Raw genomic sequence first — 25,572 nt, forward strand, 5'->3', positions numbered from 1 at the left:
AACATCAAGAATTGGATGGATCATCTCTTGGGTGACATCATATGAAATCATATGGTAGCACTGAGAAAAATATAAGCTAACTATCATAATTAGAATGGGTATATTTCATACTATAGACACCTTTTTGGCTATCATCAGTAAACAGGACTACAAGATTTCTGCATTGATTCAGGTATAATTTCAGAAAGTTCAGTATCTGGAAGAATAGATGATCAGAAGTATAACCATGTAGTCAGACTTCACAAATTAGTTTATGAAGCTCTCATGTGGCTAGCATGGCAGGATTTCCAGTCATGGTTGAAGGACATTCACACAGAAGACATTTTGTATTTGGAGGAAACAGTGAACAGCATAAGCAACCTTTGCTAAGATGTATGGACAGCTTTGCTGAAGGAAATCCTCGATACACCATCATGTTCAAGGATTATGGAGCTATTTGAAGACTACCACAATTACCTCAGATTTGAAAACAGAAGTCTGTCATCATTCTGGGTATCCTATCTGGACATGGTAGACCAGACAACAGAAGAAACAGTGAACAAGAATACGCATTCACCAGCAACAAAAGCATTAGTTAGACTGTAGACTAACCTGTAATGTTATGACCTTTTTAGGTTTATTATGCATAAGGATAAAGTTATTAGACAGATTTAGTTTTATAGAACAGATTTATAGATTGTGCTATAGAGCTTTTAATTTTGTTTCTATCTGCATTTCTACTGCACTGCATAACATTGTTTTCAAGGGGCAGTGTGCATATATAGCATATCATGAAATGGAGGCATGATAAAGAGTGACATATGGGGAAGGCTGCATAACCCCAACTTGCTCCTACTGCAAGCCAAAGGAGATTTATCCTTGGTTTACCAGGTTCAGAAAGAGTCTATCTGGGGAGGTCTATCCAAGGTGTCAGTGGGATTGATGGCTTGGCCACAAACTATTGCGTCGAGTTAGTGCTCTTCCAAACTATTCACAGTGCAAATGCCTTAAACCTGGGTAGGTGGAAAAACTCTTATTCCTTAAGATGAACTTCCTACTGCTGGCCCACCCCAAGGTACCCCTTGTGTAGGAGTGAGTGGAACATACTGGTCCATAATAGGCAGGGCATGTCCACCTCCAGTACCAGGTGTTCTCTGCTCCACTTGTACCATGACCAGTGCTGTCTTGATGACACTTGCATTGTCCGGAATGTCCAAATTGCAGTCATTTGCCAATACCAGCACAGCTGCTTAGTAAGTGTTGCTGTTGCTATGCTCTTGCTGCATCTACTCAGTTTCTTGAGGTAAGCACAGACATTGAAAGAATGTGGGTCCTTCAAAATGTCCTTCATGGAATACTGGAGATTTAACATTTCCATATTTTAAGTTACAAGGAAGACATCTGAAAGGTTGCAATTCCAAATTAAAAGCCTGAATGTTAGTGCATGAGTCATATGCCACCTAATGTTTCTCTTTCCCAGGTTACGTACCTCAAATATCTATAGCCTAATGCCAAGTCCGCATGGTCAAAGCAATGGTATTCCCAGTAGTCATGTATGGCTGTGAGAGTTGGACTATAAGGAAGGCCGAGCGCCGAAGAATAGATTCTTTTGAACTATGGTGCTGGAGAAGACTCTTGAGAGTCCCTTGGACTGCAAGAAGAACAAATCAGTCAATCCTAAAAGAAATCAACCCTGACTGTTCCCTGGAAGGCCAGATAATGAAACTGAAGCTAAAATACTTTGGCCACCAAATGAGAAGGGAGCACTCACTGGAAAAGACCCTGATGCTGGGAAAGATTGAAGGTCAAAGAAGACGGGGACGGCAAAGGATGAGATGGTTAGACAGTGTCAGCGATGCAACGAACATGAAATTGAGCCAACTTCGGAGGACGGCGGAAGACAGGAGAGCCTGGCGGGAGATTGTCCATGGGGTCGCGAAGAGTCGGACTCGACTGTGCGACTGAACAACAATGCCAAGATAGCATAATCCATGTCCTGGATGGGCAAATGGCAGGTTTTCAGTGGGATGGATACAGACTAAATTGGCAATTTCCATCGATTCTCCCTTCCCGCTGCAGTACCCCCTCAAGTTATTCCTCAGGGTCTCCTATCTTCCAGGAGCAGCATGTTGTGGAGATCAGTGAGCTGCAGTGAGAGGAGGAGGCAGGCCATTTGAAAAATGTAGTCTGCATCCAACTCTCTATCTGGTAGAAGTTTGGGGATCATGGTACTACCATGAAGAAATGCACATCAGCAATTACATGCATAGCTCACCTGGATGACTCTGACAAGGACAACTCTGAAGGAAATGGGTAATCATAATTGTCAAATGTTTTATTTTAGCTGTAACCAAGGTTAACAGCCATCCCCAGCCACAAAACTGCATAATCTGTAATTAAAAATGCAGCAATTTCACTTAACCCTCCCATATTTAAATCTTTTAATTACTTTACCAGATGGATTCTAATGTTAATATAGCCTTTTTGTATAAATTACTGGAGCACTCCGAAACCCACTCAATCTTGTCCCCTCAAGACATGCAAATATTACATAGATATAGATCATGGCTCTAAGCTGTCGCTAATTTGAGGAGAGATGCTTAACAGCTAATTGAAGTACTGTAGCTGGTGAACTTGTGGGCCAGCCCCAAAACTATAGATCTATCCAATTATTCACAGAATTATGGGAAAGAATGAAGGATTTTTTTAGTAGGACAAATAGTTTCATGAAATGCATGATCCTTCAGCAGTCTTTTAAATAGCTAAGCAAACATCATGACTGTAAAATACTATGACAAGAAATATCAAACAATTCTACTACACACTTTCCATTCTTGCAAAGTACTGGGGCAATACTATGAGGTAAAATTTCCTTTGGATAAGAGCATATGAACCACCCTGCAGGATGAGATCAAATGTCCATCTAGTCCAGCATGCTGCTTCTCAGAGCCTCCAAAAAGTCCATACAGATAAAATGAAGGCAACATGCTGTGATGTGTTCAGAGGTATCCTGCCTCTGAACATGTTTTCCTTTACCTACCACGGCTAATATTATTGAATAAATCAATTTATTTAGCCTCCTTTTCAAATTATCTAAACTGGAGATCAATTGTTACATTTTATAGCAGATAATTCCCTGAATTATTTATATACTGCAAAAAGAAGTCTTTCTTTTTGTCTGACCTGAAATCAACTGCCCATCAACTTCACTCAGTCACCCCAAGTGGAGGAATATTATGAGAGAAAGGAAAAAAAAACTGTCCACTTTTTCCATACCATGCATTGCACATTTTAACACTGAAATTGTGGCCCCATCTGAAGATATCTAAATCTGTGGATTGGGGCCACATAGTAAGAAAAAGATACTTCTGCAAACTTAGGGGGCTCCACAGGTTTGCATAAAATTCTGAAAATAAAAAATAAATTGGGGGGCAAGCACAGATAATGCTCTTACCTCCTCCTATCAGTGGGCCTGGTGGGGGGCAGAAGCCTAGCCAGGACCAGCTGCAGCAACAGGGGAGCCTCAGAAGGAGCACCAAGAGCCGCACCAGGCTCACCGCTAACAGCGGTGATGGTGGTGGGGACATTCAGTGTGTCTATAGGGAACCGTACCAGCAATGAGAGCAGCAATGGTGGGGAGAAGCCTCAGGGCCCACTGGGAGCTGCACCAGCTTTGCTGCTGAGACCAGCAATGATGGGGAGAGGCCTCAGAGGGCCCACAAGGAGCAACTCTGGGCTCACCGGTGAGAGCATCAGTGGTGGACGGGGTGAAAGAAGCCGCACCAGGCCCTGCTGCAGCAGCAATGGCAGGATCAATCTAATAACTGTTCTTTCAACCATTGTAATGAACAGAGGACACAATCAGATAAACCAGGCAGGTGGCTGTTTAAATATACTGTGCTATAACTGCTGCCAGATATTTGGCCACCTGTACAGTAACTTGGTTTTCTACACCTCTTAGTAACCAAGAATTTTCTCATCCGGGGAGTCAAAGCCAGCTCCAAGTCATGAGAAAATTAAATTTGATCTTAAACCTGAAAATACAGAACAAACTAATACTATATGGTCAATAGGATCTATTTGATCTGAACCACAAGTACATAATCTATCAGAAAATGGTACACCTTGATATCTTCCCATCAAAACAGCAGACAGAAGTGCATTCAACTATGCTAACATAAATGCCCTTCTATACCTTGTTACTGTCAGCAGAAGAAAATATCTTGGTGCTTTAATCAGAGGGAAAATACCAATAGTAAAAATAGAACACACTCTCCCGGTTTTAGTGGTCATGCTTCTGTAATCTAGATCCTTCAGATGACATTTTATCAAATTGCTCAGTTCCTGTCTTCCCAGGGCAACCATCATTTTGTTTGCTCTATTTAGGTGTAGCAACTTATTTTCCAACATCCTATCCCAACTGAATTTATAAGGATCACTTCTAACTAGACTCACTTCTAACTAGACCTGTTTCACTATTATATTTTAAATTTTTGATTTTTAAATTAAATGCTCTCTGCCGATGTTATGTATTTGGACTGGTAAAGTACAGGAGTGTTTTTACCAGAGACTGGCTGAGCTTGGAGCATAGAACAATAGCTCACCAGGAACCTGGAGAAGACCAATGAAGTAGTAATGTTATGTAAATAACCTACTGTTGGGAATGGGGCGTGTTTAGGTGTGGTTCTTGCATGCTATTTAAACAGGGCGGCTGCCCTCGAGTCTTGTCTTGCTTGTGCTGAAATCACTAATAAAGTAGAGCTGATCACTAGACTTGGGGTCTGCTCCTCCATGGAACCCACTATTTAACAGCCACACTTTAGCCTCCAAAGACATTCCTCCTAGTTCTGCGTACAAAATTATCCCAGCAACACATTTTGGGGCTCCAAGAATGCAGCATAAAAAGCTTAACAAAAGGCAGTCAATATTTTCTGTTACTGTATTAATCCAAATGCCTGCTGCATACAATAAGTATCCAGAAGTCTTAGCACTGAAGATACGAATTGAAGCTGGGACGCATTGTCCTCTCACAGTATAAAAAAATCTTGTTATGGCTCTAGCTGAGCTAGTGGCAACTCTTATTGCTGAACTCAGATGGATCTTCCAAGAAAAGTTAGCCCAAAACATTACTCCCAGATATCGGAACTGCTCAACTTAATCAATATTGTGATCAGCAATTGATCATTTGAACTTTCTGTGCCCTCATTTCTTACTAAAAAGGAGAACTTTAGATTTTGAGTAATTAATAACCAGGCCTTCTTCAGAACTGTAATTTGAGAAGGAATATAAGAGTCTACACATTCTCACTACCAATCTTGCAAGCATTGCTGTATCATCAGCATACAACAGTGCTGGCAGCTTAAGGGAGGCTAAATATGGTGAGTTGAAATCATTGCAGGACAGGCAGAAGCACAAATCATTAATATAGATATTAAATGCAGTGGTGCCAGGAGGCAACCTTGCTTCACACCTTATTCAATATAATTTGACCTGACAGTTGACCAGAGGGGACACATCTCACTTGAGCAGAAGGAGAATCATAGAGTTGTTGAATCAAAATAACAATATTTTGCCATAGAAGTGTTCCTCAGCTTCTCCCAGAACCTCTTTCTAGGTACTGAGTCAAAAGCAGAATGCAGTAGCCAGGCTTCTGTTGGGTCTCCCCTTGTGGGAGCACATTCAGTCTGCACTGAAAGTGCTGCACTGGCTACCCATAGCATACCGAATTCGCTTCAAGGTGCTGGTTCTTACCTATAAAGCCCTTTATGGTTAGGGGCCTGCAAACCTGAGAGACCGCCTTTCCCCAGAGAGCTCTAAATTCAGGGTCTCAAAATCTCTTGGCACTCCCCCATCCAAAAAATGCCAGGCTGACTATGACAAAGGCCAGGGCTTTCTCTGGTGGAATGAGCTCCCGAAAGATATTAGGGCCTTGCGGGACCTGCAAGACGGACCTCTTCCACCAGGCATTTGATTGAGGAGCCATACCTGAGAGTTAAGTATACGTTTAAGACTCTACATCCTGGAACCATCAGCAGCAGCCTATTCCTCGCCGGTATAAATTGGAATTTAGTATGGGACTGAGATAATAGTCTCAAAATTAGTGCTGACTGTATTCCCACTATGATTGATCTGATACTGTGTTCAGCCATCATATTTGTAATATTGCACACTAGCACTTTTAAATGTATTATAAATGTTGTTTTTATCTGTTTTAATCTCTTATGTAAGCTGCCCTGAGACTGCTCCAGTGGAGAGCGTGGGGTATAAATCAAATAAATAAAATAAATCAATAAGCAGCCTTGAGGTCCATGAATGTAACAGGATCAGGTAGTAAGGACCAGGTAAAAGGATCAGGTAGTAAGTGAGGTGAATGACTTTTACCTAAGACCCTGGAGAGCTGCTGCCAGTCTGAGTGGACAATACTGAGTCTGATGGACCAAGGCAGCTGCATGTGTTCATTACTTCCTATTCTTGAAACATCAACCTCTATCCTGGACTATATCAGAGTTATTATTAATTTTTATTCAGGAAAATAAATGCCTGCCTACCTGGATGGATTAGTCCTCACACCTAATTAGATATGCTACTAATCAACTCCACCCTTACTTATCCTAGCAAATTTAGAGTCCAGTGGCACCTTTAAGACCAACAAAGGTGCCACTGGACTCTAAATTTGTTCTACTACTTCAGACCAATACTGCTGACCACCCGGATTTATCCTAGCAAGAGAGGGTTTGTAACAGAGAAGATCCAATGTTCTCTTCACCCTTCTTCAGCATACCTGTGGGCTTTGACTTGGAGCCTATATATCCTTCTACTCACATAGTACTGTCCTTCAATGTGGAATACATTCTTTGAGTACTAGGCACATTCTGTTCACGCAAGATGCTGGCCTTGCATGAGTGTGATGCACCTACTGCCAGTGGAACACACTCTGCAAAACAATGGAGGAAAGTGTTGTGCATGCACAAGTTAAGTATAATATCCAAGCCTTTGTCTTAACCTAGCCAGGAGATGGAGTCTAGGTTTTTATGGCTTGTGTTTATGTTGTGAGTATATGATTTTGTGAGCTGCCTTGAGCAAGTCTCTGGAGAGGTGGCATTTACATTTTCTAAATAAATAAATAGTCTTCTACCCATAAAGATTTATAATTCTGAGTGATGTGGCATTCCCTATGGGACATTTCAACAGATAAAAATCCAATTAGGCAGAGTAAACCAAAAATAAATCTGGGCAGGTACCCTTCATGCTATGCTGCTTGTCATTGCTTTGGGTTTCTTAATTCTTGGAAGCTTCAGTCTTTAAAAAAAAATGGCTGTCTCATTAAGAAATAGTTCAGAATCACTACATTAACATAGTACTCAAAAGAAAACAATTAACTGAACAATGATATCCACAGAGATTGCTTTATTTTTTCCATTATCACCTTCTCTGTGTTTGTTTCTCGATATCTCTGCTATTGTAAGATCAGGAGGTGACTTGAATATAGATGGGCTCAATGTAGATGGTGACAACAGTGCTGCTTATTTCCATTTTTGTTATAGCTGTAGTCCAGTACCCACATACACGTCATCAAATCCACTGATACCAAATAGACTAAGTACATGTGAGCATACGTAGGAATGAAGCCTGAGTAGTCAAATTTCTATTTATCGGTTTCCTTCTGTCTTGAAAATAATTAACATTTTAGGGGATTTTGACAGAAGGAGAACAAAAATTTCTGCACCACAATTTTAACAAGTCAGCAGCTTTAATATCTCCCAAGCAAGCAGAACCTTGCTCCATAACTACTCCTGTGACTTAATACAATCATTTACAAGAGAAATAATGCTTGGTATTGGTTTAAATATTAAAAGTCAGTAATACACAAAAGCAGCTAATTGAGTTACTGAGAGAGATAGTTTAGCAAGGGAAAAGAACAAAAAGATTTTGAAAAAAGGAATGGCAATAGGAATGCAGAAATGCCCTGACCTGATCTGAAATGTATTATATAGACATCCGGGTTTTGGCATTCGCCATGGCGATCGCTTTCTCACGCAGCTCCGGGAGACAGCCGTCAGAGCCCGCGGTTGGGAGGAGGCATGACTGTGCATGCCACCCCTGGAGTCCTTGCGTTGGGCTCCCAGCCATGAGGCACTAGAGAGCCCTTTCCCCGGCGACCCTGCTGGCGAAGGGGGGCTACTCCATGCCCCGAAGGTTCCACTGCGGAGCGTCCTGAATGGGAACTAGAAATCGCACACCGGAGCAAACGTTTGGTGGCCAAGCGAATTGACAACAAAGAGCATTTAAGAACTTACCAGGCAGATTTGAGAGTATCAGAGACCACGATAACTTTTATAAAAAGTAAACAATTCCCAAACATGGCGCCCACGAGGAAGGATGAGAAAGACAAGCAAATAAAACCTAAACTTCTTGCCAGAACTGCCAGCCCAGCAAGTTCTGTGCCTAGACAGGACACAACTACAGAGCTGCAAAAGATGCTGACTGAAGCCTTGCACCCTCTGCTGGAACAAGTTGCGGCATTCCACCATGAGTTCGATGCACAGCAGACTCAATTAACTGAGATAGTAAAAAAAACCCAGAAAAAACTGAGCAAGAGCTGAAAGAAGTGGATGCCAACACCAAGAAGCTCAAAAAAACAACTGCAGGTAATGGAGAAAAAGGGAATGATGGAGGAGTCTCATTTGTTACAGCTACAAATGGAAAGAGCAAGCTATGTTCTAAGATTTCAAGGTGTTCCAAAAGGGAAGGGAGAGAAGCTGAAACAGACTATGTGCGAGGCTTTAGGCCCCATGGCAGATATAAAAACGGATATATTACAAAGCGAAATTGATATGATCTATAGGTCATATTCAGAATTTACAAGAAAGAATAATCTGCCAGGGGAAGTTATGGTAAGATTCTCCAGAAGACAAGTGAGAGGTCAAATTCTCAAAGCGACAAATGGAACTACCCTGAAAATCAAGGACAAAGAAATAAAAGTGTTGAAGGACATTCCATTTGAAATAAGAAGGAAAAGAAGAAAATATAGAGACTTGGTTTTATTCCTACAGAAGAACAACATTCCCTACAATCTTCAAATTTATGGACAAGAAAGAAAAAATTGACTCTGTTGAAAAGGCACGTGAATTTCTGCATCAACATAGTCGTCCAGCAGGAGGAGGAGAAGAGGAGGAAGAAGATAGCACCGAAGAAAGTGAAGAAGAAGGAGCAGTGGCATCTTCAGACGAGAACTCAGACTCTAAATTGGGGGCGGCAGCCCCAAAGACAAGCTACCACTTGAGAAAGAAAAAGTATAAAAGATGAGATGTTATTGCACTTTGAAATCTCTTACAATGTTTTGTTATAATTATTACTTATTTTGCTCTTTAAGAAGTCAGATACGGTGGTGTTTAAATTTTACTTCAGTTTAAATAGATTATTAGATGACCACATTCAATGAACTTGAATTGAACATTGAGTTTAAAGCTAACTTTTTAAGCAGTATGTATGACCACCATCTCTTGGGTTTTTAGTGGGTTTCTTTTATTTTCTCCTATAGTTTGTAAACCCCCTCCCAAATTTCATTGTAGTTTATAGAAAATGCAATTAAAAAATCCCCTATGGGGGGGCATTAAAAAATGAAATGTATTATAGGTCACAGAATTATGTTGACATTTTTGGAGGTCAAAAGGAGGTCAAAAATACTTTCATATCATATGACAATTGATATAATACATATTGTTGTGGTAAAATATGACTCTGATAACATGATTTATCAAAAAAGAGAGACAATCAGATGACAGGACTATAGCTTATATTGAAAACACATCATAAAGGCAAATATTTGCATAACACACATCCTTTCTCTATTTTATCAAGAATTTGAACTGACCTGTTGACCTGATTCAGCAATACTGTGAACTAAATTTCCAAAGTACTGAACAATCAAGCCACAAGTCTCAGAATCAGTGGTAACACCAACAAGAAATCTGTATTCATGACAGAAACAAGCCAATCAATTTCGAGGCATATGTTTTGTCAGCAAGGATTTGATGTTCAACTGACATTGAAAGGAAGGAATTTCAGATCCCAGATGGCTGACATCTAACCTACCCTTTCTTCCATTTCATCTTCTACCTTTCAGCTGACCTGATATCTGGATTAGCATTTTCTTTTATCAGAAGTGTAGTGGTGCTGCTGCAGACGAGTCACAAAAAAGGAAGATGCTGTGTAGAACATGCTGTCAGCATCTCAGATTGATCAACATTAATGCACACCATGGGGAAGCTTTTCTCAACTAGGCTGACAAAAGCAAAGCATTTGTTTTCTTTTATATTTGTAACTGAACTTGCACACAGAATTCAAAGTTTAATTAAAGGAAATTGGTAATTCTGATATTACTCAGAACAAAAACAGTGTCTCTTTCACAAACCAGATAATAATCAAGGTTGACTAGAGTATCAGATTTCTTTCAAGATCCAACTAGAATGCTTATATAAAAAAAGAAACAAGTGCAAAGCAGTTCACTGTTGGTTCAGAAGGCCCAGAGGTGGTCTGTTTAGCTCTGCTTGCATTGCATTCATTCAATAAAGTGTAATGTTCTGTGCTAAAGCTAATTGCTGAGAAATCCAGCAAAGACTAGCTGGTTACAGAATGAGCTTTTATCCTCCATGTAGTATTTAAGCAACTGCATACTGTTCTGAGCTTCTTACAAGTTCCTTTTAATGTGTTTAGAAGGATTTAAAAGACAAAAAAAGGTAAAAATGCACCCCAAAATGTCATTATGTATTAGGGAAGCTCGCTGAAAGCTTTTGATGCAGTTCATTTTAGAGCAGCAAAGTTTTTGATACATACTTTCGTCCTTAATGTTGTAAAATAGTTCAAGTCTATATGCCAATGTGTTTATATTGGCTGAAAGATGTATTATTTGAGGGGATGGTAAAAGCATGCTCACCTTCGTCACTTGTTGCCTGCTGTTTAACTAACGTCATAGGAGATCTGGCAGGGGGTATGCTTAGTGGATGACGCCAACTTTTAGATGTTTTTGTTCGCTCTCCGTCATTTCTCTAAGAGAGATAATTTAATTAAAATCTATGACTTCCTTTCCTTGCAAATGTGGGCTCAAGGCAGTTTACAGCATAAATGAAAAGAGGCTGATAGCAACAAAACTGATGCACCTAAAAAAGCTTTAAAAGCCAGAAGCTATATAAAATGCCAACCAATGCACACTAACCATACCATGATCACAAAATCCCCTAAGACAGAAACAACAAACTCATTGTTATAAAACTCTTTACAGGTTCTTCTAAAAACCACCAAGGAGGAGGTACTCCTCGCTTCCACTGGTAGCCCATTCCAGGGCATCAGCACAATCCTAGCAATGCTCTTGAACAGGCAGCCCTCATCCAAAACTCCCTATGGGAAGGGGCAATGAGGAGAGCTAATATAGGCATTGTTAATATGCTTAGCAAATCGTGGGTGGGGGGTATATACATAAGGTTACTCCCATAAGGAATGTTACATGCACATACATGTTGTTGTTAAACAAGATGAATATCATTAAAATAAAATTGACTAGAATTAGAAGAAATTCAAGCAAGCACAATGGAAGTGACATTATTGCCAGAGAACAGAACATATCTTCATGACAAAAACCTGAAGTGCTAATGCAGCCAGGTGGTCCTCAAGAGAAAAAGACAGAAATAGCAGCTGTACAGGGGTTTTGAAGTAAAAGACACTTCTGATCAGCAGTGCTGGGAATCTCAGAGTTCAGTTTTGTCACAAAACCATCATGGATCCAAATCTCACTTGGGAAATGCTTTTCTTAAGATGATTCTGTGGGACTTTGCTTAGCATGGCTACTGTCAGGTAGCCAGAAGATGAACAGTTTAAGTGGGAGTCCTGCTGTCCCTTTCCCCCATGCTTGGTATTACTGCCACTCCTGATCCCCTCCAAAAAACAGGGAATAGAAGATAATCCCTTTTGTGAGTGATAAAATAATTCAAAATTCTTCGGGATGGTTTCATGACCATCTTTTTTTCCTGCAGAGCATACTCTACTAAAAAGCTAGGCAATTGTGAAATTTTACAAGGATAAGTAGCTCCTGAAAGGGTCTTGACAGCTGACTGAATGTGAGAAACACTGTTTAAGGCAATGTCCTCAAACTTTGTGTCTGAAGGTGCTGAAAACCTTTCTAGAGACCTGTGTGTTGATGCCACTCAGCACTGCCCTCTCCTAATGATGCAAAACAAGTGGATAAAGTTTCCAACAGGCCTGAAGAAAAACACCCTGTCCCTTTAACCAGAGTGTGTATGGAAATGGGCAAATGAAACTTTTCACAGCATGGGGATAAATAAGCCTGTATCAGATGGACATGCAGTTGCATAAACCTACCTGACAAACAGCTGAGAGGTGGGCACAATCTGCTCCTGCCTGTCCTCTGTTTTCAGATCTACCCCAAATCCCCAAATATATCCAGGATTTTTTCTGGATTTTTTTTTTTTTGGTTTCCCCAAGAAAACCCAAATACATTTGGGAAGCCAAAATATACCTGAAAAATACCAATAAGGTAATTTTGAGCATATTTTTGGCTCAGGTGGATCCAAATGCGCACCCCAAGGACTGAGTCAGCTTTTTTCATTTAATATATGCTGAGATTCCCTTAACTGTAGCAAATTCCTCAACTAGTCAACTTACTAGGATTTTGTGTGCATGTCCAAACTCTGCTTACTACTGAAGTTGAAAAAATATCAGTGACTACTGGGTAATAGTTCCAGTCTTCTGTTCCATCTGTTAAGATGGTTATAATGCTTGGAATTCATGAGACTGGCAGTGAGCAATATGAAATGGAATACTCTATTAGTACCCTGGAGCTGTATCACTTCCTGACACTACTAGGTTTAGCCAGTGGAGGAAACAGGATGTTGACCTAGAAGGATCATTGGTTTAATGCTGTGCAGCTGTTTTCATGATTAAAAAATAGGATGGATTCATTACACAACACAAGGTTGCTGTGCAGAATGGCAAAGGGTTAGTTTTTTCAACAACATAACTATAAATGCTTTTGTGCTACTACAAGACAGACACAGCATGCAAACATATTGGGAAATATTTGAAAACCCACTTAGGAATATAGCTAAAAAGTACCCAAGCAAATGAATTAAACATAAGCTGCAATATACAATCTCACCATTGAGAAGATGTTTATTAGCACTTTATATTAAAACAGAAGGACTGGCTTTGGGACTGGTAAATCTCCTCTCTCTGTAAAACAATGATGAGCTTGCTATTTATGTCTGTAAAAGGGCAAGTGCAGTTTTATTCTTAGCTCTAACGTATATTTCCACTCTCCCAGGAACATCTGGCATCCAAAATGGGCTGCTCTCTGCGGGTGCCAGGAGCAGATCGAGCCTCCCAAGTTAGTGGATACAGCTATGCTATTATTTCCTGGAGTCTCAGTCACATGAATATTTACAAGTTCAATGGAAAGAAATCAGAATTAGATGGCTTTTGTAAATGGGATGATATGAACAGCACTTCTATGCAGGATGGTGGCTAAGAGAGTGAGCTGTAAAGCACCAAAAACTGTCCTTAGGCCTTCCACTGTCCTCTCAGCTTCAGCCACCCACCCACATCATAAATCTAAATAATATTGTTCTATCTCACAGGGTACGGGAAGGACCACAAAAATAATGTATCGTTATGATAAATGCTTGAAGGCATTGCAAAAATGTCATCTAATTATTTTGACATAGTTTAATTTCTTCAGCTTGCTGCAGATAGTCCTTTTCAAACCAACACAAAGAATGGGGGAATAATATGCACATTACATAGACCGGTCAGAGCTTTCCTCTAGGGGTGTGCATTTGGATCTACCCGAGCTGAAAATCTACCTGAAAAATACCTTACCAGAAAATTTTGGGTAGATTTCGGCATCTTAAATGTATCGCGTTTTCTCAGGAAAACCGGAAATATTCCCCAAAAGATCCCAGATATATTTGGGGATTACCAAGTAGATCCTAAAACAGCAGAGAGGCGAGAGCAGATTGCTCCTGCCTCTCAGCTGTTTGTCGGGTGTCTACTGCAGTCCCTTTAAAATTTAAAGGGACTGCAGAAGACAGCCCAAGGATCAGTTGTGCTGGTTGGAGCAGACTGTTCTCACTGGCTCGGCTTGGGGCTGGCTTCTCATGCAGCCCGGTTTAATCCAGGCTGCAGGAGAAGTCAAGCCAGCCCCAAGATCTCCTATGCCACGCGGAGCAATGTGCTCCATGTGGCACAGCAGCTCCTGGGCTCCTTCTCCTGCAACCCAGTTTAACCAGACCGCAGGAGAAGCGAGCCCAGTCAGGATCTCCTGTGCCATGCAGAGCAATGTGTTCCACATGGCACAGCAGCTCCTGCAGCTAGCTTCTCCTGCAGTTTAAACCCAGATTGCATGAGAAGCAAGCCCAACCAGGATCGGCTATGCCCGTGAGGAACAAATTGTTCCCCATAAACTGAGCTTTGTGCTGGCTTCTCCTGAGGCCCAATTTAAACTGGGCCACAGGAGAAGCCAAGCCAGCCTCATAATAAATTGGTATTTTTCTTCTTGGGTCTATTGGACCCGAAAAAAATCAGGATTTCTTAATAATCCTGGATCTGAATACTGTGCCAGTATTGTGATCTGGGATTTTTCAGAAATCCTGAATTTTTTTCAGGTACAATAGACCCAAACCGAAAAATACGGATTAAAAAAATATTGCACACCCCTACTTTCCTCTCAGACCTATCTGAAAACAAATCATTCACCTATTGCTGTTATGAGGCTTGAGTGAGAGGGAGTGTGAAGTATACTACACACAAAAGTGTTAAGCAAGAGGAGGAAAATATTTAGATATAAGAATAAAACAAACAAGAACTGTCTAATGCCATGCCAGACACTTAAAAACACAAGGTCAATTCATAGAGTTTTGAATGTATTCCAAGATACAAAACAAAAAATGGAGTTATCAAAAACAATGAACATACTCAGATTATTTTCATTTTCTCCTCCCCAAACCCTTCTCTTACTAGTGATATTTCTCCAGGTTCCAGGCCATTTTCACTGCTTTCAAGGTCACTGATCTCATCTTCTTCTGTAGATACACTGCTAGTTTCTTCTTTCTCCAAATTCTCAGCTTCAGAAGAAGCATACTCTACAGCCTGCCTGGAAGAAGCTAAAGATTTTAAATCTCCTTCCTTATTACAGCTAGCAGATGAAAGCAAGGCCAATCCAGATTCCTCAGGACAGAACTGAACAAAGGCAGAGTTTTCTTTCTCCTCGTCTTCAGTTTGTATTTTTTTCATTACAGGATCATGGTTAGGTTGTGAGCTCGAAGAGTTGTGAGCTAACAAGACAAAATTCAGACAGTGAAAAAACAATACTTGAGAGCCACCGATGAAATCTTGAATTAAAAAACAGTTTTGGTAACTAAAGAATTACAAATTATTTAGAGTTCAAATTCATTGAAGCCAACAGCACCCATTTCAATGGGATATCTACATAAGCCTCCAGAGTGAATAAAATACAACTCCTATACATGGTGGATTGATTTTCTGGTACTAAACTAGAAGGTATTTCCAGCATAACTTTTGGAGCTCATAGACAAGATTTTTAAAGAAAGTATGTGAGTACCTCTTTATGGAAACTCTATAAAGTGACTGTTAAACTTCCCAGGAGCATGATCTTAGGTTTATTTTAATGGATTTAGCTCTAAAAGTCTGCATAGGTAACTAATCCTTCTGAAACTGTGTGTGTGTATACACACTCCAATTCTTTGTTTAAGCTCCAGCATAATAGTCAGGTCACTGTGTTGCGGCAAAACTAGTGGTTTATACCAGAAGAAGTCTGTTAGCCTTTAAAGCAGGGATGTTGAACTCATTTGCTATGGAGGGCCGGATTTGACATAAATTAGACATGGCCAGGCCATGTGTGTCATAAAATGTAATGTCAGGTAGTGGAGATATAAACTTTATAAAGGACACAAACACAAAGATTTTTTTACTTAAAATAAAAACATGCCTGAAACATTAGCATTCTTCCAATATTTTATTTATTTAACAGTCTCTGATAACTGACACTTCTTGCTCTGAATTATTGCATCATAATGTCTATATTGTAGCAATCTGGGAGAGGGAGGAGCCTCAGCCCAGTGCAGGGAGCAGAAGCTTGCCTAGCTATCTCTCCTGAGCGACTGAGAGAGTCTAGGAAACCAAGCTATGATGCAACAGCAGCAGCAGAACTGGACAAAGAAGCAGGAGACAGCCAATCCCTTGCGGGCCTGATAAAAGCCCTCTGGGGGGCTGATCTGGCCCCCGGGCCGCATGTTTGACACCCCTGCTTTAAAGTGTCACAAGGTCCTTCATTCTTAGCTTAATATTAAAACCTAGTCCTGGCAATTGTTAGCAAATGCCCATTGCTTGCACAGAGGTATAGACCATCTATAAATTAAATAAAGCTCCAAAGTATTCCAATTCTTAAGCTATTCTTATTATTTAAGCTATTCTTATTATTTAAATATCCTGTTCAAAACAATTAGTACACATAGGTTAAGAATTTGAAGGAAACTTTACAATCCCAGAACAGACTTCACACTTCTACACTTAGGAATTGTGAAGACTATTCTGGGATTGTAAAATTTCCTTCAAATTCTTAACCCGTCTGTGTACTAATTGCTTTGAACAGTATATTTAAATAGTAAGAATAGCTTAAATAATAAGAATAGCTTAAGAATTGGAATACTTTGGAGCTTTATTTGAATACTTTGGAGCTTTATTTGATGTTAAGTTATATAAGATCTACACTAATTCATCAATTTCGTTAAATTGTTAGAGGTATAAGAAAACATGGCTGCTTGTGTCAATCCCTGGTAGGGGCAGAGGAGTAAACAGCAGAGGTCAACTGTGAAGAAGAAGGCAAAAAGAATGGATGCTAGATGGGGAAAAGATTGTCTAAAGAAGATGACTGTCTCTATGGAGTAACTGGAAAGAATCCAGAAGGATACGATTTGTAGCTATTTTTAATGGCTGTCAGCAGTTGACTAAAATACTTCCTCTTTATGCATTCCCATATTTATTTTGGACATTATACTTGTCCCAAACCTTAAGCAAAATATGGGGGGGAAATCTAAGACTGATTCCCCACAAGAAGCTGTGCTGCCATCGCTCTTCTGTTTCCCCCGTTTGCATTGGTCAATTTCACACTATTCAGTGCGCAGATGCATTTTGACCTGCAGCTTCCCCTGATTTCCCCCGTGTCTTCTCAATCTCAAAAAACAAGGATCGAGAAGACGTGGAGGAAATTGGGGGGAGCTGCGGGTCAAAATGCATCTGTGCAGCAAATAGTGTGAAATTGAACAATGCAAGCAGGGGAAATAGAAGCGCGAGGGTGGCACAGCTGCTCGTGGGGAATTGGACTAAATCTACAAGTAAAACTTGCCAGTACTGAGACCTGCACCACACACCTACATTACAACAACATTACAGTATTATTAATGTTTAATCCTGAGAGGCAGATGGTCAGACCCCAAATTTCTTTACATTCTAATGGGCCTGTGAGTGTGCTAACACCATACTATAATGTAAGAGACACTCTTTGTTTACATGGATTAACTCATGGAGTGGATTGCCACTTACAGATTTACAGGATCACACAGTATGAACTACGTAAGAATTCTATGGGAAATAATATCACTTTTCTCACCTGAGACCTTTTTGCTATCCAATAAATTCTGATCCATTTGCATCATTCTTGTATCTTGTTCTGCCCCAGATGGCACTTCAGTGTTTACTGGCTTTATTTTTTCTAATGGCTTTTCATTGACCTTGAAGCTATCCATAGCTGCTTCCGTGGCTGTGATTTCTGTACCAACCAGTATGGTTGATACCTTCTTGTCCTCTGGAGTTTTAAGCTTTTTTGATCGTGATTGGGTATGCTGGAAGCTGTTATAAGAGATACTGCTGTCAGAACAGAATGTCTGGCTAGGATAAGATAAAATAGCTTCCAATATAAATGTCCCTTTCACCTGCCTAAAGAAGCTTTTTCTTAAATGTTACTTTTTCATCTTTTTGTGTTGAGATAGTGTTTATAATTTCTTAAACAACAGATTAACAACTGACTAGATTTAACCTCTTAACCTGTTAATATAGCTCTTTAAAGTTAGTTATTAACTAAAATAACTTCAAGTCAAATCAAATTTGAAAGCTATTTACTTGGTGAAACATCCTATAGAATATGACAAAGACTAACTTATACATTAATGTAATCTCCCATTTGCATTAAACTTTGCCTATGATTTCCAAATCCCTAAGCATATAAGACATTTTGATTGATCATTCTTCTGTAGTCTCATTTACAAAGAAAGTGTTATTTTCAACAGTTGTAAATACAGCTTTCACAATAGCCACCAGAATCTAATCGGGGAAATTATAATACACATTGAAACATATTACTAATGTAGATAATAATACCAATAATATTATTCATTTAAGCAATTTATAAGCCACCTTTCTGCCACAAAGGCAGTCAAGATGGCCAATTAGAAATTTTAAAAATGAAATACAAACACAAAGGCACAAGTAAAACACAGAATAGTGTGACATAATAACAATGAAACAGAGATGTCCTCTGTATGTGACAAAAAGTATGAGTAAACAGAACAAATTTCACCTGGTGCTTAAAAGATGCTAACGTAAATGCCAGGAGAACTGGGAATAGAACTCCCATAGCCAAAACACCACCACAGATAGTCACCGGCCTTACTCAGTAAAAGGCCCCAACCAGGGCTATTTTTGGGCAGGAACGCACAGGAACGGAGTTCCAGCTGGCTTCCGAGTTGGCCACGCCCACACCTACAGACAAAACCTCTGCACATGCGTGGCTACAGAAGGAAGGCCTGGAGAGCGACCCCCCCCAGTGACTCTGAGGTGGACAGGCCAGGGGGGGCCCTGGAAGGATCGAGGAGGCATTTGAATGCCACCCTGTGCCTTCCTTCCCCTCCAAGGGCCAGCTCGCGGGGTGCCCAGGCAAGCCGAGGGAAGGCAGTTTAAACTACCTCCCCTCCTCTCCAAGGGCCGGCTTGCCCAGGCTAGCCAAGGGAATTCATGGAGGTGTGGCCTGATATGCTAATGAGTTTCTACTGTTGGGTGTGTCCTATTATGCTAATGAGTTTCTACAAAAAAAGCCCTGGCCCCAACACAGATCTCAGATGGTGGACAGATTCATACAGGGGTAAATTATTGTGAAGGTATCCCGTTTCAAGATAACTTAGACCTTTATCAGTCAATATCAATACTTTTGAACTGTGACCTTCAACAAACCAGGAATTAGTAAAGTTCTCTTTGTATAAGAGAAATTATACAGTATGACTATCCAAACCTTGAGCAGTTGCACATTTTCCAAATGAAGGTAGGCTCACATAGAACATGGGGCATCATCCTGTAATCACCTGGGATATTATATGCAATAACTGGGGTAAAATCAATCCCACCCAATAAGAGCCACAGCTGACACACAATCCAAAATTAATATAAGATGCTTAATGCAACAGATGCTGCCTGAGCATCTACTCTTAAAGCTGCATCTGAAAGTGCTCCAAATGCATGCATTTGATCCTTAAGGAGGAGTGTAACTATATCAAAACCAGGGGAAACAGCCCCATGCTTGACTAATCATTCATTTACCAACAGCATCTCAGTCTAATGAGGATTAAGCTTCAATTTAACAGTCCATTGTTGTTTCTCTACACCTATTGAGAATGTCTATTATATTGCCTGATCCACATTAAAAGCAGTAATAAACAGCCCTGATGTGTTTGGGGGGGGATCTGTATTTGTAATTTGAAACTTATTTTCCTTTTTTATAAACTGCTCTGTGTCCCCTCTGTGGAGAAAAGCAGCCTAAGAATGCTTAAATAAATAAATAAGGCAGCTATATAAATAGAAAAATATCAGTCATTTTTCATTTGCTCCTATCATTATTCCCCTCAGGATTTCATTTGAACAATGTTATGGTGCTGGAAGATTTTCAGACCTTTGCCCCTGCTGGCTGCTTAAATCTGCTGGGAGGGGAGCTGGCGAACTAGTTCTGGGAGATAGAAAATGCCTCTCTGAAAGAGGGGGTAGCTGCTCTTGCCTTGAAGCAGGCAGTGGTACGTTCACTCCTAGAGAAACCTGTTGTCTAGTTTCGAAGGTACCATTCTTGAGCAAGGTGATTGAACAAGCAGTGGCTGGCCAACTTCAGGGATTCCTGAATGAAGCAGATTTTTTGTTGTTGCTTGGATCCATTCCAATCTGGTTTTGGGCCTGGTTATGGGGCTGAAATGGCCTTGCTCACCAGGAGATGTACAGGGGGAATGTCACCCTGTTAATTCTTCTCAACCTTTCAGTGGCTTTCAGTACCATCGATCATGGTATCATTCTGGATCACCTTTTGGGACTGGGAGGCACTTATCTCTGATGGTTCCAGTCCTACCTCACAGGTAGGTTTCAAACTGCAGTGCTGGGGGACTACTGCTCTGCCACTTGGCCACTGGCCTACAGGGTTCTCTGTGGCTCCATCTTGTCCCCTGTGCTTTTCAACTTCTACATAAAGCCTCTGGGAGATTTGGGCTGAGCTGCCATCGATATGTAGATGATACTGCTATCAGCAGATCCCAGGGAGGCTGTGGAAACTGGGAAGAGGTGACTGGAGGCAGTTTTGGATGGATGAGGATTAAACAAGTTAAAACTTAATCCCAACAAAACGGAGGTGCTACTGGGAGGGGGAAGGTCTGACCCAGGAAATGGGTTATCCTCTGTTCTGGATGGGGTTGCACTCCTTCTAAAGAAGTGGGTTTGTAGCTTGGGGGTGCTCCTGTTGGATAAAGAGGTGGCAGTGGTGGCCAGCGGTGCCTTTCACCAGCTTTGGCTGGGGAGGCAGTTGTGGCTCTTCCTGGGCAGAAAAGATCTTGCCACTGTGGTGTATGCCCTGGTAACATCCAGATCAGATTACTGTAATATGCTCTATGTGGGGCTGCCCTTGAAGACTGTCTGAAAGCTGGTACAGAATGCTGCAGCCAGAGTGTGGACTGGTGTGGGTCACAGGGACCATATCACTTCGGTCTTGTTTCATCTACACTGTCTTCCAATTTGCTTCCAGGCTCAATTTCAAGGTGCTGGCACTGACCTTTAAAGCACTATACAGCCTGGGACCAGCATATATTAAGGACCACCTTCTCCCACATGAACCTACCTGCTCAATCAGATCATCTTTGAAGGCCCTGCTTCAGCTGCCCCTGCCATTTGAGGCCAGACAGCTGGCGACTTGAGACAGGGCTTTCTCCATCATGGCAGCAAAACTTTGGAACTCTCTTCCCAGGAAGATTCATCAGTCTCCTTCTATCGGTGTCTTTTGCCAGAGGGTGAAGACTTTTTTGTTTCATTTGCCATATCCCCAGTAACTATTATTGCACATTCTCCCTGGCTCTGGTGTTTTTTAAAATGTGTTTTATTGAACTATTTTATAATTGTAATGTTTTTAATTGTTCTAATGTTAGATGTGTGCCGCCTCGGGGACTCTGATTGGGTGGAAAGGAGGCATGAAAATGGTTTAAATAAATACATAAAATATCTATTCATCAGCCATTGGAAGGGGCTTTGTTACTCAAGCACAGGTAAGGATAATACAGTAGTATGCACTTCTGACTATAAGTAGAGTGCATATCATAAAAGCCCCCATGAATCTGGGAGTAGGGAGAAGTGCTTCCAAGTCAGAAAACACAACTTCTATGCTGCACTAAATTCTGGCACTTTTTATTCTAGAAGTAGCTTCAGAGAGACTATGCATGCCATATCCAACACCCAGACTATTGGTACTCTCAATTCTTTTATTGCCAACACCTTTTCATCTTTTACAAGTGATCAGCACTTAACAAAAAATGACCATGCCAATGATTTGTCTGGAAGTTACAGATACAAAGGGTTTGTGTATACTATTCCTCTTGCTTTGCTCATTCATCATTATTTGGCTATGGATCTGTTATTCTTATGCCTAGATCTCATTTTGCCTCTTTATGCAACATACCTATCCCTTGGACTGCATGGCATTTTGGTTTCATTTTGTTATATCCCCATAACCGTTCTCTGTTTTTTTCATTTGTAGTTATATACATATATGTGCATATAAACGTATGTATTCATAATCTGCAAACCAAAGTTAAAACATCATGTATCTTCAGACCAACATAGCTACCACTCTGGAATGCAAGAATTTGGTGACTGTAGCCAGTATATATTTAAAAAATATATTGTGCAGATACTGAAATGCTTTACGTTCAGTATGGCTGGTTCCCAACGGTAAGCGAAGGCATCCCACTGTGCCTGGTGGAGAGGGAAGGGTTGAAAAGATAAGGGGCAATGCAACATCCTTCATTGTTGGCTCTTTCCTATGGATTCCATGCTGTTATCTGGAGGGTTCACTTAAGGAATTTCAAGGATAATGCTTATATGCTAGCTGTGCCACCAAGGTTGCTGGTAATGGGCACAAACAGTGACTCCTGCACTGCTTCCTGCTTTAACCTACTATTTTTTCCCTGGAGATCGCCAGTCAGCAGTCAGACTGTCAACACCCTACCTAGGTTACACCAAACCCAAATAATCTGTGTTCAGTAAGTTTGTGTCCTTGTTTTATTCAAGCCAATTGTATGTACGCCACACACATGCACACATGATCCTTCCCCCAGGCCAGTTCTTGCTGCAGATGTGATGTAATTTCTAGCCTGGTAAATGTGCTTCATTACCAACACAGTAGCAGCACAACATGCAACCTAGTACACAAATATTATCACCTCACTAATTTCCTGGAGTTGGTATTTCTGTATTTCTACTGGGAAGGTGTATTATTCCCGGAACTAAAATTATCAATATTTTTCTTTGACACATTACAGCAGAGGTGAAACTGAACAAGCATTTTATCTCCATTTGGGGGATGCACATCTCTTGCTGTGTTTGCATTTGTGCCAACTCTACTAATTAAATAGCATAGAAATGCATCCACCAGTTTAGCACAGTGAATAAATTCAGTGCATGCACTCATCTGATAAAACTTTCAACATAATTACTATAATGTCTCCATTTTTAATTTTAACTTTTAAATTGGCTATTCAGATAAATAAGGGTTGTACTGACAGGGAAATAATTTCTCTGCCAAGTGCAAATGGCAGTTGTATAATAAAGATGCCAAGCTCACTGGCAATGCAAGAACATCACTGAACAGTTATGTGACATATATATTAAAAATGAAGCTTCTCAAGTCATAAATGACATGGACATATGTGGACTGATAATTAAATGCTATACATTTGTTTAAAGCAGAAGACTCTGACAGTCTTTAAAAAATAAATAAATAGGAAGCAAGAGGTAAGCCAAGACTGATGTCCAAAATAGTTTGTACCACAAAACCTAATGCAGCATTCTCAACTTAGTTTTTGCAAAGCTGTCCATTTTCCGGACATGTAATTTACAAAGGAAAACTTCATGAGTGCTTCCATGCCAATGATTGTGCTCCTGAGCTGCTTCAACAGCCTCTTCAAAAGCCCATATACAGTTATCCTCCCCACCACTGCTTTTTCAGTTCCTTTATTGTCAAGCACCCTGACTAAGGGATTAGTAACAAGTAGGGTTACCGGCCCCCAGGTCACAGCGGGGATTCCCCTACTTTTGGGGGCTTTGGTCCGCTGCCGGCCAGCTGGCTGGTGGGAGAAACCCCACCCGCAAACAGGGACATGATTGTGTGACGTTCCCGACACGATGACGTAACTTCTGGGTGACATCATTGCACCAGGGATGTTATGCGGTAACGCTCTGGTTTGGGGGTAAACTGTGATTTTGAAGCCAAAAAACCATAGAGTTTTGCTCCCAAACCAGAACTTTGTGTGTGACATCACTGATGTAATCACATTACTTCCAGGTGACATCATCATGTCAAGGACATTGTGATGCCCTGCCCACCCCCAGAACGCCCCCAAATCCCCTGCTGCAATGGTAAGGGGACCTGGCAACCCTACTAACAAGCAGAGGTACAGCAACTGTAATGACAGCTGCTCTGTCACAGGTTCTAAAGTTGGACCACAGATTAATATGAATCTATGAATCATGAATTAGTATAGCTAGAAATGACTATGAATTCACCTAATTCCAGGGGTCATTTCATAGAAAAAGAGCTAGGGGAACTCATTAGCATAACTCATTAGCATATGCCACACACCCTGACATCAGGGGCCCGGCGGTGGACCTGCAAGGCCAGCGAGAGTGCGAGGAAGCCCCGCCAAGGCCCTCCCTGGCCCCAGGCAGGCAGGGGTGAGGAGAGGCGGGGAGGAAGCAACTTACCCTCCTTCTTCTCCTGCCTCCTCCTGGCTGAATGAGGGCTGGAAGCGGGGCGGCCGGAAGCAGGGGGCGGGGCTTCATCATGTGCCCTGCCCCCCTGCACCTCACCCGGGGGAACTGCGTTCCCCCACGTTCCCCCCCCCCGAAATGACCTCTGCCTAATTCAATCTTTTGGCGTCAGTCAATGCCACCTATCTATTACTCCCCACTTTTTCTTCTGCCTATATCAAAATCACAAGGAGCCACAATGTGCTAATACAATATATCCAGAAAATGTCAGAGGGAAAGGGGGGGTTATTGTTTATTTTTAGGTTTACTGTAGTTTGTGGGGAGGGGTTGTAATCTATAAATCACTTTGAAAAGCATTATTCCTGAATAAGTGGTATAAAAGTGCCTTAAATAAACTTTTTGTTGTGAAGAAATGTTCTCAGAATATCAGAATATCAAAACCTAGTAACAGAAGAATATATAACAAGACCCTATGACTGCAATGTAAAGTAGGGCAAAGAGAAGATATCAAGACAGGGGGATATCAAGACAGGTGGTGAGGTTCCAATACTTATTAATTAATATGAGGTTCCTTTGGAAAGTGAAATGGTTTGTAGTCTTGATAAATTAATAATAGTTCAAGAGTATGGCTGTTCAAAAGTATGATTCAGAAAATACCTACTACCCCTTCTAACCTTGATGTGAATGAATCAGATCAATTTAACATGAAGTTAAAAGATTCTCATACATAAAAAATTATTCCAGAATTTACCCAATTGTGAAAAAGCCTGCATACATAATGAGAACAATATTTTGGATTACTAACTGTGAAAACCTGCATTGACAATTAGCATTAGGATTTTCAGTAAAACAATTCAAATCCGCTTGAATATCCAGGTACTGGCACAAACATTTGAACAGTCTGCCAACTAGGTATCTGCCTCTGTACAGGACTCTGGCCAGAGGCTACAGAACTCTCAAGAATGCATAAACAAGTAAAGATTTCGCAGCATTTGAAAACTTTTCTTGTAATATTCAGAAATTAGTTTTTTAACCCAACACTCCCCAATGATGCTTTTCTGAGCACTGAAACAAACCAGGATTCAGGGGGGGATATCATCAGGTAAGAAAAAGAATAAATATTATATTGATGCTCAGAGCTCATATACACAAGCTTCCGTAATGCATTCTCATTAAACTTTTAAAAATGAATACAATTCTTCAATTAGTATTATCATTGTGAAATAT

General features: G+C 40.8%; 1 protein-coding gene across 1 annotated transcript in view; it reads right to left on the bottom strand.

Annotated features, from left to right (window-relative positions):
- Positions 1-25,572, bottom strand: part of KDM4C (lysine (K)-specific demethylase 4C) — a 276,891-nt gene that overhangs the window by 153,067 nt on the left and 98,252 nt on the right. Inside the window, exons 6-8 of the mRNA XM_015417984.1 lie at positions 17,678-17,916; positions 15,007-15,323; positions 10,916-11,027 (exon numbers count right to left, since the gene is read on the bottom strand). Of these exons, the coding sequence (XP_015273470.1) occupies positions 10,916-11,027; positions 15,007-15,323; positions 17,678-17,916 (668 nt within the window). The remainder of the gene's footprint in view (positions 1-10,915; positions 11,028-15,006; positions 15,324-17,677; positions 17,917-25,572) is intronic.

This window comes from Gekko japonicus, unplaced genomic scaffold, assembly GCF_001447785.1.
Source record: "Gekko japonicus isolate JY-2015 unplaced genomic scaffold, Gekko_japonicus_V1.1 scaffold1084, whole genome shotgun sequence".
Lineage (NCBI taxonomy): Eukaryota > Metazoa > Chordata > Lepidosauria > Squamata > Gekkonidae > Gekko > Gekko japonicus.